Genomic DNA, 19604 nt, shown 5'->3' on the forward strand with positions numbered 1-19604 from the left:
ATGAGGCAGCTTCCTACATCATGCATATCTTCACTGTACCTACTTACTATGGATAGTTATGCAGATCAAGCAGAATTTGGCAACTCCCTAGCAAGGCTATTATCATATGAACAAATAGCAAACAAAATATTGAATGCTCCAGCTCAGTACTACATCGTCCTTCTAAGTTTAGAAGCAGAAACTGGTATAGGATGAGGGCCAAGATGGTGATGTGGTTCTGGTGTTGGACATGGGCCTGGACGATCAAAGTTCAGATCTGCACTCAGCCACAAAGCTTCCTGGGTGACCTTGGGCCAGTTACTATCTCTTAGCCTTACCTACTTCACAGGGTTGTTGTGAGGACAAAAGGAGGGAAAGAGCCAGGCTCCTTAGAGGAAGTGTGGTATAAAAATGTGAAAAATAAAATATATATATTTGGATAGAAAATAACTAAGTACTTTATTTTCTTCCTTTCCTATAGTACACCAGGCCAGCTTCTGATGTCAACATGTTGGGAGAGATGATGTTTGGTTCAGTAGCAATGAGTTACAAAGGATCTACGCTGAAAATCCACTATATACGGTGAGTGAACAACTCTTTGCTCCTTGCTCTTGTATCAAAGTGTGGAATTGCTGAGATGATGATTATGATTATGATTATTTTCAGCTCCCCCCCACAGCTCATGATGAGTAAAGTCTTCACAGCCAGAGTGGGCAGCTTCTGTGGAAGTACAAATAGGTAAAACAACTTCCCTTTCCTACTGTGCTTATGTTGGTTAATGCTGGGTGAATGGTTTTGCTCTTTGCCTGCAGCAGAGGCAACAGTGCTCCAAAAAGTGGGACACAGTCCTTCCCAAGCAGCAGCAATATGCATTCAATGCACTTCTAGCTTACACCCAGGCTGTCTTCATCAAACAGTGGCTTGTACACGTGCACCGTCTATATTGGGTTGGAAATTCACATTTGTAGAAAAGACTACATATGGAGAATTTAATCTCAAAACATTAAATATATTTGGTTATGTTAATTACAGCAGGAGATAATTATTTGATATGAGATATTCTATTAATATATTGAGTGGAGGGATTTTGTATGTATTGACATTGGTACACCTAGAAATTTGAGTCTTGCATGTTAACTTTGACTTAGCCCTGTGTGCTGCCGTTTCACTTTTTGAAAGAGAAAAAGGTGCATCTTTATCCAAGTCAGAAAAAGTTTTCTTATCTTGGATAGCTAATTGGAAGTGGGGGGGGGGGGGAAGATGCTTCTTGACATTTTTTTTTCTTGTTTCTTTTCAAGCTTGCAAAGTAGCTTTGAATGCATCAACCAAGACCCCAATTTAGCAAGGCTGAACTCTCATCCAAATGGTTTGGGTCCCTGCCATAATGGAAGCAATCTAGGTCAGTAAATGCAAGTATCTTGAACCCATTTTTTCATGGACCACAACAACCTTTCTTTGCTGCTCATCTGATTTTTTTCATCTTATGTGTTTCTCATGTCGCTGTCTTTAGGTGTGTTGCAACTGTGTAGCAACAAACTGCTGCATGGTGTGTCTGAAGGGGGCCCCCTCCGGCTCATCCGGAGTGCTTCTTTCTTTGCAGGTTTGTGTAGAATGTCAAGCACAATGTGAGATGGCCACACTCACAGATTCAGCTTCCTATGAATTCTATTGGCATGGGATCAATAACTGCTCTCTAGAAATGGAATGGGCTAAGCTAATGATGGTACTTTATTGATTTTTACGTTCAGTGAGATACCTCCTAAAATATCAGGCTGCATTAACTGCATCCTGTCTTCTTCATCCTTCTTCCTTACAATGTCCTTGGTCATCTGTTCCTACTAATTTCACTTGTTTGTTCAGAAATTCACAAATAAATCAAGCCCTTCCAATTTTAGAGGAGAAGTTTTATCCAGGTTGATTTTTTGCTGGTGTGCAGTTATATTTTGTTCTTTTTCTCACATGTAGTAATATCAGCATGATTTGTCACGTGGCTTTTGGAGAACTCTTTTGTTTCTTCCCTCATTTTCTTAAGTAGTTTAAATGTCAACGGATGAACTCAAGTTCATATTGTAGTTGAACTGTTGACAGTTGAAAAATGGGTAAGTTACAATGCAATCAAGGGAGAATGAGTTAAACTTGCATGGGTCACACATCTTGCTTGCCTTTTAATCATGTTACCTCCTTTGCTTAATGTTGATTGCCTCTAGCCTGAATTTTACCTTCATGTGAAATTATAATTGATGTAATCTGAAAATAGATATTTATTCTTGTATGTCAGAAAATGACAATGTATTGTAGCTAAAGATCCCTTCCACACAAGGAAGGCAGCTTCTGTTGTGTTACACTTCAACTAGAATGCCGTGTGCAAGAAATTGAAAGATTTTGTTTCATCTCTTCAACCTCTTGCAGTTCTTGTGCTTCTGCCTGTACTATTGAAACTTCCTATCATAGCAGCACGTGAACTGTTAAGCTCTTGGTATTTGCAGAACAGCACAAATAGCTGTGTTCCTTCTGTTTAACGTTCTTTGAATCCAGTCCAATAATGCTGACAAACTAGTTGTGCTTGGACTGGGAGTTCTCAGATGAAGGAAGGGAATTGATGAATGAGACCCTTCTAGGACCAGTAATATGTGGTTCAAACATAATGTATACAATCCTTTCCCCCTATATTCACTGTAGCAAAAAAATAAATAGTTCTGTCAAATGCAGTATCTACGTAATAACCAAGCTGTATCAATGAGCACAGAATGTATTAACAGAGATAAGTTGAATACATTGTGACAGAGTGACTGCAGGTGGGTTACTCTTGGGTATTTCTGGCTTTCAAAGACCTTGGTAGGTTGTCATTTCTTTGTGGAAATTAATATTTTTAACAGAACAAAGGAAATTAATATTTTTAACAGAACTCTGTTGAATGCTTTCTAGCCCAAGTTATTTTAACAGCAGTTCATAGAATTCAGTATGTGGCAAAAGATGCATGAAACTGGGGTTTATAACTTGTGTTTTGTGTTTTTATATATCAAAACTTTTTCCTTAGTCAAAAAGGAAATTCTCCTATCTTGCCCCCATTCGTTTTTGTTTTTGCTACATACTGTCATGTGCAAAAAAATCCAAAGAACATACACAATCAAGGTTTTGCATATTTAGTCCTCATTGTATATGCCTGAAGGAAAGGTGAACAGTAGTGGAGAAACACGTTTCCTCTCTGTTCTTCCCACGTTCCATGGACAGTAAAATCTGGAGACAGAAACTCCTTGACTTGTATACTCCTAATACCATTTATATAGATCAGGGGTGCTCAAAGTTTTTGGCAGGAGGGCCGCAACATCTCTCTGACACTGTGTCGGGGGCCGGAAAAAAAAAAAGAATTAATTTGCATTTCAAATTTAAATAAATTTACATAAATGACTATATTAGAGACCGAAAATGAATGAATGAATTCCATCCAGTTTATGATCCCATCCACCCTAGTAAGGGGGGGGATCTTCATGTCAGCTTATGATCCCATCCACCCTAGTGGGGGGGGTCTTCATGCCAGCTTATGATCCCATCCACCCTAGTAAGGGGGGGGGGCCTTCATGCCAGCTTATGATCCCATCCACCCTAATAAGGGGGGGGGGGAATCTTCATGCCAGCTTGTGATCCCATCCACCCTAGTAAGGGGGGGGGATCTTCATGCCAGCTTATGATCCCATCCACCCTAGTAAGGGGGGGGGCCTTCATGCCAGCTTATGATCCCATCCACCCTAATAAGGGGGGGGGGAATCTTCATGCCAGCTTGTGATCCCATCCTCCCTAGTAAGGGGGGGGGATCTTCATGCCAGCTTATGATCCCATCCACCCTAGTAAGGGGGGGGCCTTCATGCCAGCTTATGATCCCATCCACCCTAATAAGGGGGGGGGAATCTTCATGCCAGCTTGTGATCCCATCCACCCTAGTAAGGGGGGGGGATCTTCATGCCAGCTTATGATCCCATCCACCCTAGTAAGGGGGGGGATCTTCATGCCAGCTTATGATCCCATCCACCCTAGTAAGGGGGGGGATCTTCGTGCCAGCTTATGATCCCATCCACCCTAGTAAGGGGGGGGAATCTTCATGCCAGCTTATGATCCCATCCACCCTAGTAAGGGGGGGATCTTCATGCCAGCTTATGATCTCTCTCTCTCTCACACACACACACACACACACACACACACACACACACACGCACACGCACACGCACACGCGTGCGGAGGGGGAATCTTCCACACTTTCACATACCCACATGCTCACCTGCCCCCTCACTCTCCCCTCATAAGAACATAAGAACAGCCCCACTGGATCAGGCCATAGGCCCATCTAGTCCAGCTTCCTGTATCTCACAGCAGCCCACCAAATGCCCCAGGGAGCACCCTCAAAACGGCAACGGTGCCAGAAGATTGGAGGATAGCAAATGTCACGCCTATTTTTAAAAAGGGAAAGAGGGGGGACCCGGGAAACTATAGGCCAGTCAGCCTAACATCCATACCGGGTAAGATGGTGGAATGCCTCATCAAAGATAGGATCTCAAAACACATAGATGAACAGGCCTTGTTGAGGGAGAGTCAGCATGGCTTCTGTAAGGGTAAGTCTTGCCTCATGAACCTTATAGAATTCTTTGAAAAGGTCAATAGGCATGTGGATTTGGGAGAACCCATGGACATTATATATCTGGACTTTCAGAAGGCGTTTGACACGGTCCCTCACCAAAGGCTACTGAAAAAACTCCACAGTCAGGGAATTAGAGGACAGGTCCTCTCATGGATTGAGAACTGGTTGGAGGCCAGGAAGCAGAGAGTGGGTGTCAATGGGCAATTTTCACAATGGAGAGAGGTGAAAAGCGGTGTGCCCCAAGGATCTGTCCTGGGACCGGTGCTTTTCAACCTCTTCATAAATGACCTGGAGACAGGGTTGAGCAGTGAAGTGGCTAAGTTTGCAGACGACACCAAACTTTTCCGAGTGGTGAAGACCAGAAGTGATTGTGAGGAGCTCCAGAAGGATCTCTCCAGACTGGCAGAATGGGCAGCAAAATGGCAGATGCGCTTCAATGTCAGTAAGTGTAAAGTCATGCACATTGGGGCAAAAAATCAAAACTTTAGATATAGGCTGATGGGTTCTGAGCTGTCTGTGACAGATCAGGAGAGAGATCTTGGGGTGGTGGTGGACAGGTCGATGAAAGTGTCGACCCAATGTGCGGCGGCAGTGAAGAAGGCCAATTCTATGCTTGGGATCATTAGGAAGGGTATTGAGAACAAAACGGCTAGTATTATTATGCCGTTGTACAAATCTATGGTAAGGCCACACCTGGAGTATTGTGTCCAGTTCTGGTCGCCGCATCTCAAAAAAGACATAGTGGAAATGGAAAAGGTGCAAAAGAGAGCGACTAAGATGATTACGGGGCTGGGGCACCTTCCTTATGAGGAAAGGCTACGGCGTTTGGGCCTCTTCAGCCTAGAAAAGAGACGCCTGAGGGGGGACATGATTGAGACTCCTTTGTTTGCCTGTGCTGCTGCTGCCTGCCTGCCTGGCTGGCCTGCCAACCAGCCCTCCCTTGCTCCAGAGGGAGACGTGCTGCGAGCTGGGCTGGGTTCCCCTCCCTCGTGATCTCTCTCTCTCTCCCCCCCCCCGGCTCAGGTTGCGGGAGGGGAGGGGGGCTGAGCCAAACGGAGCAGAGCAGAGCCCAGCCCCTGGACAAGAAAGGAGACTAGCACGCAAGCGCGCAGGGTCTTTTATAGTGGGAACTAATGCGAGACCTGCAAGTCTCACGTTACCTTCCCACTATAAAAGGCCCTGCAAGCCGGCTGGGCTCGTCTTTCCTTCACTGCCACTGAGCTCAGCGGCAGCGAGGGAAAGCAAGGTGCGGAGCTCGCGTGGCGGCCCAGCACGGGCTGGGGTGAGGGCCGAGTGCCCATTGGAGGTGGGGGAACCCCCTGGGGGCCTGATGGGAACCTGCAACAGGCCGCAAGTGGCCCGCGGGCCGGGGTTTGGGCACCCCTGATATAGACGGAAAGGTCAGACTAAAGGAGCAATATCAAAAGGTGACTAGATGTAGTCGTAGTTGACACATGCGGCCCTTTCGCTACTGTTTTGAGAGAGCATGTGAAGTCCTCAGGGGAAGCATGGTGGAGTACAGTGGATGCTGCATCTGGACATGTACTCTTTCATGTACAGGCCTAACAACTGTTTGCTTAAGGACAGACTGCATATATGGCATGGTCAAAGCACAATAAAGATGCTCTTAATGAGGCAATCCTTCCATAGCCTGCAGCAGAGTGTCTGTTTACACAACAGAGAGGCTCTTGATGCAAAGAAGAGGCAATCTATGTCCAGTAGCTGTGCAGCCAACTAGTGTCTGGCAGGGAGTATCTGTTTACAAAACAAAGGCACTAGATTGGGCTGAAAGTTCACTTAATGACTTAATTAAATAACAATGTGGGTTGGTGTCCCCCTTGTTAAGTGGCACACACCTGTATACATGTTCTTTCTCCTGCTGGGAAGGGGGATGGAATGAGAACTGAAGTCTGCAGCAGACAAACAGTATAGTGGTCCTGAAAAGGACATGCTCATGGTGCTCTTCAGTTGTTTGCCTGTGCAGAGTGTAGCCAAGAGAACCAAATGGAATCCTTGAGACACCATAATACTATTCTGAGTAACACATTTCTCTGTGCTGCACTGTTGTGACTCCTTAATTTAAAATACACACAAAAGTAATTATCATTTGCTCTTAAAATAATTAAGTTGGGCCACTACTTGAATCTAAGCTGAAAGTAGCACTACTGAATCTAAACTACTGGTGTGAAGCTGGTTTTAGAAGGTGGATGATGAATAGATCACTTGTGGTATCTTCAACACACATTTTTTCCTCTCCCCCTTTTAATGCAGCACACAGTACGCCCGTTGACATGCCTAGCAGGGGACAGAATGAAGATAAAGATAGCGGCATTGCTCGATCAGGTACCTGTATCTTTGCTTCTTCCTGCTCTACTAGCAAAAGACAACAAAATGTGATATAAACATTCAGTATTTTAAGGCGCAATCCTAACCAACTTTCCAGCGCCAAGATAAGGGCAATGCAACCCTGTGTTAAGGGAACAAACACTCCCTTTCCTTGAGGAGGCCTCCATGACTACCACCCAACTGCAGGATGTAGCACATGCCCCATTGTCACAGCTGTGTCAGTGCTGGAAAGTTGGTTAGGATTTGGACCTAAGTCACTTGGTATGGAATTTGAACCTGGATACTTTATGAACTTAAGTACTGGTCAGTCTAGAATCCTCTGTAAAATATGACACTATCTGGTCCCTGATCATGTTCTTTTGGTTTAATATGATTGGCATACCAGTTTGTCTTGTCCAGGGTCTGGCATACAATTTTCAGTAAATATTATAATTCTACCACATTAACCTCTTTGGTTTTTTGTTTCTGAGTAGGAGGTTGAAAACGGGGTTATAGGTTTTCCTGGGGTGTGGTAATTGTGGTGGTGGTGGTATTTGCCCTTTCATTGGTGAATAATTGAGTAGGACAAACTCTTCCCTGGGTATGGCCCTAAAATAGGGGAATAACTTACAAATTGATTATAGTGGTGCTTCCACATTAACTGTAAGGTAAAGGCAGAACTAGGTCTCTTTTCTGCCAGTGCCACCATCAAGGGAGAACACTGGATATTTCTAACAGAAGAGAATTCACAGTTTAAATGATACAATATTGTACAATATTGACATTTTTCTACTTGGTTGCCAGCATCTTTGAGCAGTCTTTTGATGACACCGCTACCATCTCCGAGTTCCTCTTCTAGCAGCTACAAGCGTCGCTGGTTCCGAAGTCAAACAACTAGTTTGGAAAATGGCATTGTTCCTAGGTGGTAAGTTGTATCCAGCATAATCTTCTGGAATATGATTGCACAGGCTCTGTTTAGATGCGTAGGCTGCTTTTCTGTCCTTGAAAAAGAAAGTGACATCAGAAAGGACAATCATTAAAAATCATCCCAAAACCACACAAAGGATCAAGCTAAACATTATGTGAAATGCATACTTTGGCCCTGAACTGCTGTTGGAAACAAAATACTTTGTTAATGGACCTTGAGTTGAAGCAGCAGCTCTACCCTTATATTCTGAAGCTTTTTGATGGCAAACGAAAAGCAAAGCTTGAGGATCCAAAGTTATCAGACATGGATCATAAGGTATCTGGAAAGTTTCTAATGTGAAGAGGAGATCAAACTCTTTCCTCCCTTAAAACCGAAAAAGTTCAAAACTATAATCTATATAATCAAGATTATATATAATCTTGATAACTATAATCAAAACTACAATCCTTCTGTAGAGGCCCAATCCATCCCAAGTTCCTCCCACCCCTGCCACCACAGCTGCACCAACAGAATGTGTGCCACATCCTAGAGGAGAGCAGTTCAGGAGGCCTGTTTGACATCTTGGAATGTTCTACTTCTTCATAAGGAATTGGATCGTAAACTGAGCACAGCAAAATCACATAAAGCTTTGTATGTGTATATAGTTTAAGAAATGCAGTTTTGAATCTGTTGCTAAAGTTGGAGAACCAGACACCGTTCAAGGGTGCTGGGGGTGTTTTTCAATTCTTGCCACCCTGTAACTTTTCTTCCCTTGCAGGTCAACTGAAGAAACATTCAGCATGGCAGATGAAAGCTGTGGCCTCAATCCAGCAATGATACGAAGGAAAAAAATTGCAATTAGCATCATTTTCTCCCTGCCAGAAAAGGAAGAGGCCCAGCGGGATTTTCAGGATTTTTTCTTCTCTCACTTCCCTCTGTTTGAATCACATATGAGCAAGCTGAAGAGTGCAATTGAAATGGTAAAGAGCGATGGGTCACAGTGTTCTGTTACAACCGCTGCTGGGTTGGGTGAGAATGATGTCTCAATCAGGTCTCCAGGGAGCTTCATAACCAGGGATTTGAATGTAGATCTCCTACTTCAAGCCACAGAGTTCCCTCCATAGTATCATGGTAGCCAGTGGCTGTCCATGACTCTGCACACAGCCTCTCTGTCTACTCTGTGCCACTTCTGTTTGAAATGAACAGGAACAGCACAGAGAAGGGAGGGAAGCTGCATGTGGAGTTCCAGTAAGCGAAGGGAAGAGAAAGGAGTAGGCTCCAGATTGCTTCTCCCTGCCTACTTGATGCTTTCTAAACAGTGGATAGGTGGGGAAAAGTGATTTGAAACTGCGTTAGTTTTTTTTCTTCTCTTTCTAGCAGTGCTGCCACTGCTGCGATCCTGCTTCAGCTGGCTCTCAGCAAGTTGTAAGAGGATCAGACCCCCCCAATGGAGTGGCAGGCTGGAAAAGATGGCAGACAGAGGGACTGAGGGCTTGTCCATTTGCCACCCCTCCAAGGACACCGCTCCATGCAACTGTTTTGGGGCACATTGTGGCAAGGCCACCCCTAGCTGTGAATACAGTTTGTGATTATGAGATCTGCCTGTCCTGCCTGGAGTGATGCGCCTTGTGGAGCAGATGGTAGACAAAAACTGTGCTTCAGGAAGCAAGATAAAGTCTCAGAATTCCTGCTTTCATTTTACCTGAGTCCAAGAATTTATACTGCCTCTTTGTCTAGTTTCAGCCAATTATTAATTTCTTTATTTGTCAGTTCTACAATAGCTATTTAATCCAAATTTGCTAAACTTTGGCTGCTCATTTTTTGTGGAGCATCCAGATGACATTGTTGCAACCTTATTTCTGGAAATATCATTATACCACATTTTTTTTCAAACTTGATTTGTGGCTATTTTTCTGCTTGTTTCAGAATTAGAATACCAGTCTTCCATGCATAGGCTGGCAAAGTGCTGCTGATTCAGTTTTGCTTCCATCATTATATGTAAAGCAAACTTGCTTTTTCTTTGTTCTTGTAAAAGTTCCGCACTGCACCCAGCTACAGCTGGGTGCAGGCGAGACTTGTGCAGTTAATCTAGGCTTCCAGATGCTTTCCAAAGAGAATTTCTTTCTTCCCTTTCTCTGGATTGAGGGAAGCCAGATGTGAGGGAGGGCACCAGGACACAGGTCTCCTGTTATGTGTGCTTCCTGAGGCATCTGGTGGGCCATTCCTGAGATACAAGAGGCTGGACTAGTTGGGCTTTTGACCTGATCCAGCTGGGCTTTTCTTATGTTCTTATGAGGAGAGGCAAGGGGCAACACCAGCATTCCCTTTCCTTGTTGCTACAACTCCCAGCCCCTGTCCTCCTCTTGTCTGCATGAAGAAGAGCCAATGGTTTTATCTCACTCTCGCTCTCCGTCACTCCTACAGAGCTGTTTATGTCTATGATGTTTAGAGGAAAGGAGGGCAAATTAGCCAGCATAGCGGTCAACCCTTTCCCCCTCTTCCCCCATCAGAGTACAGTTATGATCACTAAAATTAGAAAAGGAAAGAAATCGGGACATGGTGGTTTTTCATCTGCTCCTGCTTTACTTTCCTAAAGCAGTCATTTTTTTCCACTCTTGCCCTGTGGACTAGTATTTCAACTTTTAATAAAGAAAATAGAACTTTCTTTAGTGCACTATGGAGCCCCTGTGTAATTCTATTTCCAGCCCAACAACAGAATAACAACTTCTCGGTAACATTACAATGCCCTAATGTGGAACCATTTCATAGTTTCCATGAAATGGTGATAGATTCTTCCTAGTTCCTTCATTTGAGAGTTTCAGGTGCATTGTGTGCATCCCCCAGGGCAGTCCTCAATCCCTGCTCAACTCTAGAGTCTGTTTCCATGTCAGTGACGTAAGCTGTGCATGGACAAATACTAGGGAAAGGTGGAAGGATATACAGTTGTATTTCTGTCTGATTGCAGTGCTTGGTCTTTGAAAACTCTTTGGCGGTAAATATTTTGAAACAATTACTTTGATTTTCCTTTTGAATCTATTCCTTTATTATTACTTTCTCTCCAAGGCTATGATCTCCTGTAGAAAAATAGCAGAAACTAGCCAAAGGGTGCAAGTTTACATCAACCGTGTCATGGATGCCTTGGGAGAATTCAGGTGAGGAGCTGTGGCATGGAATTGTATATAGAGACAGGCACCCAATATATTGGGTATCTGGCCTTGAGGCCCATCCTCTATATCAAGCTGCCTTATACTGAGTCATACCATTGGCCCATCTAGCTCAATGTTGCCTACACTGACTGGCAGAGGCTCTTCAGAGTTTCAGGTCAGGCTCTTCAGAGTTTCAAGTTTCCAACCTTACCTGAAGATCCCAGGGATGCTTTTTTTTTAAAAAAAAAAAAGAAAAAGCAAAACACTAATAAAAATTTGGTTATTGAATTTGGCTTTATTACATAATAATTCTCTATCATGTGTTTAGTAGATTTTCTTTTAAAGGCTGTTTACCCCATCAACATCAAGGGCTTTTGTCATTTGCAAATGTTCAATAAATAATGGCACTTTTTGTGCAAAAGTTCAATGATATCAGAGTCTAATTTTGAAGGAGTAGAAGAAATTTTGAAGAAAACCCAGTAGTTTTGTGACTGGAAATTTAGCAATAATTCATTTAGAATTATGTTTGGGATAGTATGTTTAGTTTCACTAGCTGGTTCATAGATGTGCTTCCATCTCTACCCTAAGTTTATGCTTTCATCTGTTAATATATAATGTGTTCTGTACAGAATAACTCCCATGGTGAAACGAGGAAAGCTGTTAAAGTTTCAAAAGAACTGCTGTTTGGATAAGGATTTTATGCTTCACCCTGGCTTCTGCGCGGGTTGGATCATCTGATTATATTTCAGCTCATTATTTAAGCACCTGACTGGGGCCATAGCCAAGATGGAGAGGTTGGGTAGGGATTATGTAAAAGAGCGTGTGAATCAGAGCTGAAACACAACATAAACATTTTGCCTAAAACTCCCTCTTATGACACTGCCTTTGACAGACTTGGGTGCCAGCAGATGGTTTAGAGTTGAGCCATGCGCTTTCTGATATCTGTGCAGGGGATGGAGGAAAGGAAGACTTACTGCATAGTATTCAGATTTCTATGTAGTATTCTGACAGTTTGCTCTTAAGGAGCACATGTGTCTGTTATGAACTATTCCTCAAGTTTCCATTACTTACCAAGACCTTGGATAGCTGCTATTGCCAATAGATTTTTATTTTGTTTTCTTTTTAAAAGTGTTTATTTTCTGCTTCACCAAAAAAAGGACCCAGGGGAGTATACAACAAAATAAGACGATAAATCTGACATAATCTCAACAGAGGAATAAATATTATGAATACAGCCAAAACTGAAGACAAAAACATAACAAATAGCAATAGAGCTAACTAACAGCCCAAACAGGCAGGTTTTAAATAAACCTCTTCAAGTCTGCAAGCTTTCCAAGGGAAGGGCACTCGAGGGCTGATGTGCTACCACAATGGCTTTGTTTCTTGTGGAAACAGCACATCTGAAGCCCTGTGATCTGAGCATGCAGGGTAATGTATGGCAGTCCCTTGGTAGCCAGAACCTAACCAGACTACCTAACAAGACCAGCACCTTGAACAGAGCCCAGAAGCAGCCAATATAAGTGCAATTTGCTCTCAGCAGCTGCCTCATCATCAGAAGGCACATACTGCTGCTGCTACTGCTGCTGAAACTTCTGAACCATTTTCAAGGACAGCCCCACATAGATCCCATTACAGTACTCTCTTTTGAGTACAGTACTCAAAAGAGGTGACTAGAGCATGGCTAACTGCAGCCAGGTCTGACTTCTCCAAGAATGATCACAGCTGGTGCATCAGCCAGAGGTAGTAGAAAACTGTCCTCATCGCTGGTGCCATTTGGTCCTCTGTGAAGAGAGCTGGATCAAGAAGCACTCCCAAACTGCAGACCTGCTCTTTCAGGGAAATGCAAACCAATCTGGAATGGGGTGTAAGCCTATTTCCCCAGGTCATTTGGAGCCCCAACCAGCAACACCTCCATCTAGTCTTGCTTAAGCTTATTTTGCATCCAGTCAGTCCTCCACAGCTGGCATGCTGGTTCACAATGTCTATTGCCTCCCTAGGATCTGTTGAAAATTAGCACACTGGTGACATCTCAGCCTGAAGGCCCTGGATGACTTCAGTCAACAGTTTCCTATAAATGTTAAAAACGAATAGGTGGAAAAGTAATATGATCAAATGCTTCTCTTCTTGTCTTATGTAAAGTGTCTCCAATGCCAACCAATACAGGCAAAGCTGTATCTGTACCAAATTCATGCATTCCTAAATTCACTGAGGGGTGTGTGTGTTTTTAAGACGAAGCATAAGGAAAACTTTGCTTTCTCTCATTAGCCAGAACTGTAGTACTTAGCATTGGGTAGTATTGCTCACTTACCTGGAGCATCACTCCAAGGTGCAGTGGAATAAAGGTCCTCTGTGCCCCACAAACAGTACCCTGTTTGTGTTTAGTTTTCAGTTCCATAACTTCTGGGCACAGAGCAGTGGCACTGGGGATCTGGCACAGACCCTGGCTCTTTGAGCTAACGCCATTTTCCCCATTGTGGGAGAAGATCAAGAGATTTTATGTATTGCAAATAAGGTGGACTTTGGGGCTAATCTAATAGATTTCTTCTGGGGCCTCTTCCTTTTGGCAGAGTGACCATCTGGAACTTGTATTCAGTTCCAAGGATTGCTGAACCTGTGTGGCTTACTATGATGTCTGGTGCTTCAGAAAAGAACTCATTGTGCCAGCACTTTCTTAAGGAATTCACTGTCCTGATTGAACAGACCAGCAAAAACCAGTAAGTCATACCTTTTGCCTTGAGCTTGAGACTAGCCCTATGAGGTGAGGTGAAGTTGCCTTGGAGGGGCAGGGTGCAAAAGCCTTGCAAGCACTCCTACCGTGGGCACTCCCTTGTTGCTTCAATTTACTCCTTTCCTTCTGGAAGAGAAAGTAGAGAGAGATGGGGGGGAGACACTCTAGCCTACTATCCTCATCTCATCCACATCCTCTTTCAGGAGGAGGAGCTGCTGCTGAAGGAGCTGCTGCAGTGTGTGATGCCAGTGTGAGAGCATGACCCAGCTATAGGGAGGGGGAGAGGAGAAAACACACATCCCAGTGATGGGGGTATGAGAGAGAGAAGGTTCCAGTGTGCCCTGGGTTGGGGTGGGAGAAGAGAGGAAGCAAGTGGCTTTCGCCTCACTACACTTGCCCAAAGACCTTGAGCCATTCTGCTTGGAAACTAAACTCTTTTGCTGTGCATATCCTGTCAATTTGTGGTTCTGTCTCCATAGGTTTTTGGCTGCTTTATTAACAGCAGTGCTGACCTATCACCTGGCCTGGGTTCCTACAGTGATGCCAATTGACCATCTCCCCATCAAGTCCTTCTCTGAGAAACATGCCTCTCAGTCTGTGAACATGTTGGCAAGGTCACATCCTTACAATCCACTTTGGGCACAGCTTGGTCAGTACAAAATTTCAAAGCCAACTTGTCTTTCTAGGATCAGATGTCATTAACCTGCACTAAAACGCATATGCGCACTTGCTTAGACTAAAAATATTAGGCTGGAGGGGTAGGTGGGCCACAGGTAGAAAGCAATTTGAGGTATATCCACCAACGTGGCCAGCAGAATTTTTTTACTCTTTATTTTGCAATCTTACCACAGAAAAAGCTGTTTGCGATCCTGTGCAAGCACCTCTACCTGCTTGAAGAAGTGCTCTTTAGAGTTCTGAAGCGTGCATCTTTTGTCCTATATATAATTTCCTCTTATGTATGTGGAGATATCATTGTGAAGCATGATAGTGCCCTCTAATGGTTACACACTATATAACTGGCTTTTATTAGCAGTTTTGGTTGCAGTGTACATGTAAGCAATAGGTCTTCTCTTGTGCGGTCCAGCCTGAGGAAATCTGCAGGTCTGTCTGTGGTGAGAAGCACAGGTTCTATTGACCACACTTTTCTTAGCCCAAGTCTAAGAAAAATGTCATATATCCAGTGGATAATTTCAAAATCCCAATTGTCAGCTTGTGTCTTTGTGTTTTGTTTTCCGAGTTTCTAATCCTTAAAGCTATAGACATGGGGTTGAAAGAATCTGGGCTGTACCAAATGGCACACTGAAAACCAGAGGTTGGGCTAAACAATATTTCTAGTTGTCAGGCTATCAGTAGCCTCTATGGCAGTTCTTCCCAAACCCATCTAGCTTGCAGTACCCTCGAAACCCTGAAAAAAGTGTCAGTGATGTGAAACGTGTTATGAGGTGATGTCACTGCCACTTACTTCTGGGTTTGCTGAGCATTACATATCTCAAAGTAGTAGTAAGAAGATCAGGGTGAGCAGTGGGGGGGGGGGGCTTTTTCCAGCATGCAGTTTTTGCTCGCTGCAGCTCTGCCCACCACACTACGCCTCCTTCTGCTGTTTGAAGGCTGCCGCTGCAGTCTCCTTGCCAAGCAGCAGGCAGCCCGCAACGACCTGGTAAGTGCCTTGTAACACCCCAGGGAATCACGGCGCATACTTTAGGGAACCACTGCTATATGGTTATTTGCCCTTCTTAATGACTAATGCAAAAATATCCAAAACAAGAACACACACTTGCAGACTCTATGTTGCTGAAATTGTTTGGATTGCAGAATTCAATTTTTCTTTGCAGAGAACTCTAGTGTCTTTTTAGCAGAGAGTGTACGTATCGCTGACAACTTTGGAAAAACAAAATGAGTTGTTGTGATATAAAGAAAATTATAATCATTACACCATTGTAACTTGCATCACAAAAAACTCAAGGGCATGATCCAGCCAAACATTTTAGAGTCCCATTGGATTTCAATAGGCAACTTAAACATATGCTTTAATCTCGCCTATGAAAATCCACTGGGACTTAAGGTGTTAGGCTGGATCACACCCTTGAGTTTTCTGTGGTGCAGGTTATGATGGTGTAATGATTATATGATTTCCTTGGTGCTGACTTTTTTCTTCCCTTTGTAGACAGATGACTGTTGACAAGTTTAAAGCACACATTGTCTCTCTAAGCCATCTGTTAATTACAGTTAATGCTGTGAATCTCTATTTTTCTTATGCTTTGTATAGGTGACTTGTATGGTGCTATCGGTTCACCTGTCAGGATGGCAAGGACTGTAATTGTGGGAAAACGCAAAGATTTGGTTCAGCGCCTACTCTATGTTCTTACCTATTTCTTACGGTGCTCTGAGCTACAGGAGAATCGACTGACGTGGAGTGAGAAGGTTGGCAAAGGAGAGCAAGCTTTGAATGGAAGTAACATCACAACAGCTCTGGAAAAGGGAGAGGTTGAGGAATCAGATTATGTTGTAGTCAGTGTTAGAAATGAACCTGCCCTTGTACAGCCTGTTCTACCCCAGAAGAGTGCAGGTACTGCCATTAAGGGACACGAGAGCTGCTTTGGGTCTACTAACACGAAGGAAAAGCATGAAGGAATAATTGTTGAGCAGAGTCCAAAGGCATCTTCTTGCTTGTCCAAAGTCAGTTCTCCTAAAGGAATTGCGGAGGAGGTTAAGAAGGGACAAGTGTTCGACAATTCAGAAGCTGTATTTGGAGGGCGAACTCAATGGGAGAATTTAACTGCGGACGTAAGTGACAGCAACCAGAACGGTGGGACAAAGCAGCTATTTGGCAGCTTGACAGCTGCACAGTGTCCTGAAAGTGCTGACCAGAGGTCCCCTACTTCAGAAAAGGTGACTTTCCAGATAGGAAGCTCCACATTGCCAGAGTCTGATTTAGAAGTCCAAAGGAAGGAGATGGATGGAACTTTAAGGATGCTTAGGGATGAAAGCAAGTCTCCATGCTTTGTGTCAAGTCCACGGCACATAACTGTGCATGCTCAACGGGCGAAATCTGACTTTGCTTTTAAACCACGCAGTAGGCAAAAAGCTGGTAAACTGCGAGGGTCAACTGTACCTCAGCTGTTGAGTCAGCGGTCTGTGCCTTCCAGCAGCAAAATCAAAACAATAAATCCAGAAGTACTGGAGGAAGCTAAAAGTACATGCTTTGAAAACCTGAAAAGTGGTTCCCTTGACTGTGCTACAAGAAGTTCGAGTGATGTGCAGGATTCTGACCAAGCAGTAGCTGAGGATATCCCCTGTGGGGATGCCAGAAGCAAGCGCCCTTTTAGAATGGAAGAGAACATTCCGCGGAATGAGAGCTCTGACAGTGCCCTAGGAGAGAGTGACGATGAAGGTAGTGCGTATATTTCAGATGCACAACCTCCAAGTTATGTCTGCAGTAGGCCTGAGGAACTCCCAGAAGTGGAGCTTGCTTTGCCAAGGTAAAAAACATTCCCTAAACTACTGTTTCTCAAACTATCTGATATGATGGACCAGCAATTTCTTTTTCCAATGTGCCAGGGACTGGTGCCAGAATTGTGCCATATTAGTATTATTTCTTTCTTGGATACAAGCTATCATCTCACCTGATAGCTAGTATGCTGACCACCACTTGGAGTAGCAGAGTCCTAAACCTAAAGTGTAAATCCCCAGAGGTTCTACATAGTTGGAATAGCTCTTAATACCAGTTCTTTGGCATTTGTATAACACTTTCTGAATCTTCAAAGTGCTTCACCTGTATGATCTTGATGTTGCTCTTGCAAAGTAAGTTAGGCGGCAATCCCGTGCACAGTTTCCTAGAAGTAATTTCCAGTGAATTCTGTGGGACTTAAATATGCATAGGACCGTATTATCTCCTCAATACTGCAGCTGGGAAACTGAGGGCCCAATCCTATCCAACTTTCCAGTGCTGATGCAGCCACAGTGCAGCCTCCATGACTGCCCCACTACCACCACTGGATGCAGGCTGTGCTCCATTGGCACAGCTGCATCAGCGCTGGAAAGTCAGTTAAGATTGGGCCCTCAGACTGGCTTACCTAAGCCACCTAGTAAGTTCAAGACAGAAGTGAAACTCAAATCGAGGAAGTCGTGATTCACACTTTGCTCTTAACCACTGCACCCATTCTTGAATGCTTGGATAAGTGAACCTCTGATTTAGATCAGCAGGCTAGAATTTCACTATCTACCTATGTTGAACTGCTATTTTGGGGAAAAATAAAATTTAAAACTTTTACTAATGTAAAATGTTTGTATTAAATATAAGCAGGAAAAATAGAATGATACAAATACTTTCATGAGTTTTGTAGAAATAGATGCTATTTAATTTTGTTAACATGATTCAAAAAACCTCAGGTTTTGTTTCTTTATGTAACCTTGGTTACATAAAACATTCCCATCTTTTAGTCTTTGCAAACGCATGGGTTTTAAAAATTCTACTGTAAGCCTAAGTGGCTTGATTTATTTCCCAATTTCAGTGGGAACAAAAGTAGAGTCCTTGGATGTGGAGCTGCTTTTGAAAGAGACTGAAGATAGGTGAAGATTCCCTATAAGTCTGCCACAAAAATAGAACTGGCACTAAGACTGTGGTCCTATATATGCTTCTTGGGAGTAAGCTTCATTGCAGTTTGTAGGATTTACTTATTAGTAAATATAATCCTATTCATACACAGGATTGCTCTGCACAAATATGTAATTTAAATTCCACTTGTAAGAGGGTAAGCTGATAAAGAATGAGGGCTTCTCAAGGCTTTAATCTGAACAATCATTGCCTCCCTGTTTAGTAGATGTTGGGCAAAATAAGTCATAATGTAGTCCATTCACATTGTGTTAAAGTTGTGGCACAATAACTCCATCTTGTTGCCCTTTTCAACATGTCTAACAAAGGGCACAATCTAACCCATTATGTCCGTGCTTTCCAGCACTGACATAAGGGCAGTGCAGCTCTGAGGAAAGGGAACAAACGTTCCCTTACTTTGAGGAGGCTTCCGCGAGTGACACCCAACTGCAGGATGCAGCACATGTCCCATTGGCGCAGCTATGCTAGTGCTGGAAAGCACTGACATAAGGGGTTAGGATTGCGTCCAAAGATACCTAAAAAGCCTGAGTACTAAGTGAATAACCAATTTCTCTGTTTCAGATCCAACACAATCAGCAGTCCAAGCATGAACCATTTTGGAAGGTCACTTCTGGGTGGCTATTGTGCCTCTTACATGCCTGACCTGGTGTTGCATGGAATAAGCAGCGATGAACAACTCAAGCAGTGCTTACCAGCCGAGTTGAGTCATGCAGTGAATGTAAGTCTGTGTGCCCTTCTGAGCAAGAAGCCCCTTTCTAGCTGCAAGAATTATGTGGGTCAGTATTGGCTGGCAGAGGGGGAGGCTAAGGTGGTTACCTGTTGATAGTCTGCATTGAGTTAAACCAGGGGGCAGGGTGAGAAGAGCTTCTCCCTCTCTCTTCCTCTGATAGAAGATTTTAGATTTAATGTACTGTTTAGAATTCATTAACAAAAGGATGTGCTGGCAACCACTAGCTTAGATGGTATTAAAAAGCATTAGACTTGTTCATGGAGAAAAGACTATTATCTATTATAGCTAAAATGGAACTTGCCACATTGAGTGTTCCTTTGAGTACTCAATGGAAGGAAGTATTTTGAGTACTCAGGGGAACAAAAAAGGGCATAGTCATTGGAGATACCCTGTGGTCAGAGGCCCAGTTCCTGACTTTTTACAGTGGAATAAGATGGTAGCTACTGAGAAGTGCGGCTGCTGCCAAAGTAACACTTCCTCTAGTCCTCTGAGGAACCTTTTGGCAGCATGTGTTGCAGCAGCCTGAAGCACTCCGTGACAGCTACCC

At 43.6% G+C, this 19604-nt stretch overlaps 1 protein-coding gene across 2 annotated transcripts in view; it reads left to right on the top strand.

The window, feature by feature from the left end:
* Positions 1 to 19604, top strand: part of FNIP2 (folliculin interacting protein 2) — a 55307-nt gene that overhangs the window by 26659 nt on the left and 9044 nt on the right. The window contains exons 4-15 of one of the 2 annotated variants that reach the window (XM_066631668.1): positions 461 to 561; positions 646 to 717; positions 1278 to 1378; positions 1490 to 1579; positions 6881 to 6952; positions 7739 to 7859; positions 8620 to 8821; positions 10905 to 10993; positions 13555 to 13701; positions 14195 to 14364; positions 15982 to 17194; positions 18889 to 19045. In XM_066631668.1, coding sequence (XP_066487765.1) covers positions 461 to 561; positions 646 to 717; positions 1278 to 1378; positions 1490 to 1579; positions 6881 to 6952; positions 7739 to 7859; positions 8620 to 8821; positions 10905 to 10993; positions 13555 to 13701; positions 14195 to 14364; positions 15982 to 17194; positions 18889 to 19045 — 2535 coding nt within the window. The remainder of the gene's footprint in view (positions 1 to 460; positions 562 to 645; positions 718 to 1277; positions 1379 to 1489; positions 1580 to 6880; positions 6953 to 7738; positions 7860 to 8619; positions 8822 to 10904; positions 10994 to 13554; positions 13702 to 14194; positions 14365 to 15981; positions 17195 to 18888; positions 19046 to 19604) is intronic. The other variant, XM_066631669.1, reaches the window with a different exon arrangement.

The sequence above is a fragment of the Tiliqua scincoides genome, chromosome 6 (assembly GCF_035046505.1).
Source record: "Tiliqua scincoides isolate rTilSci1 chromosome 6, rTilSci1.hap2, whole genome shotgun sequence".
Classification (NCBI taxonomy): domain Eukaryota; kingdom Metazoa; phylum Chordata; class Lepidosauria; order Squamata; family Scincidae; genus Tiliqua; species Tiliqua scincoides.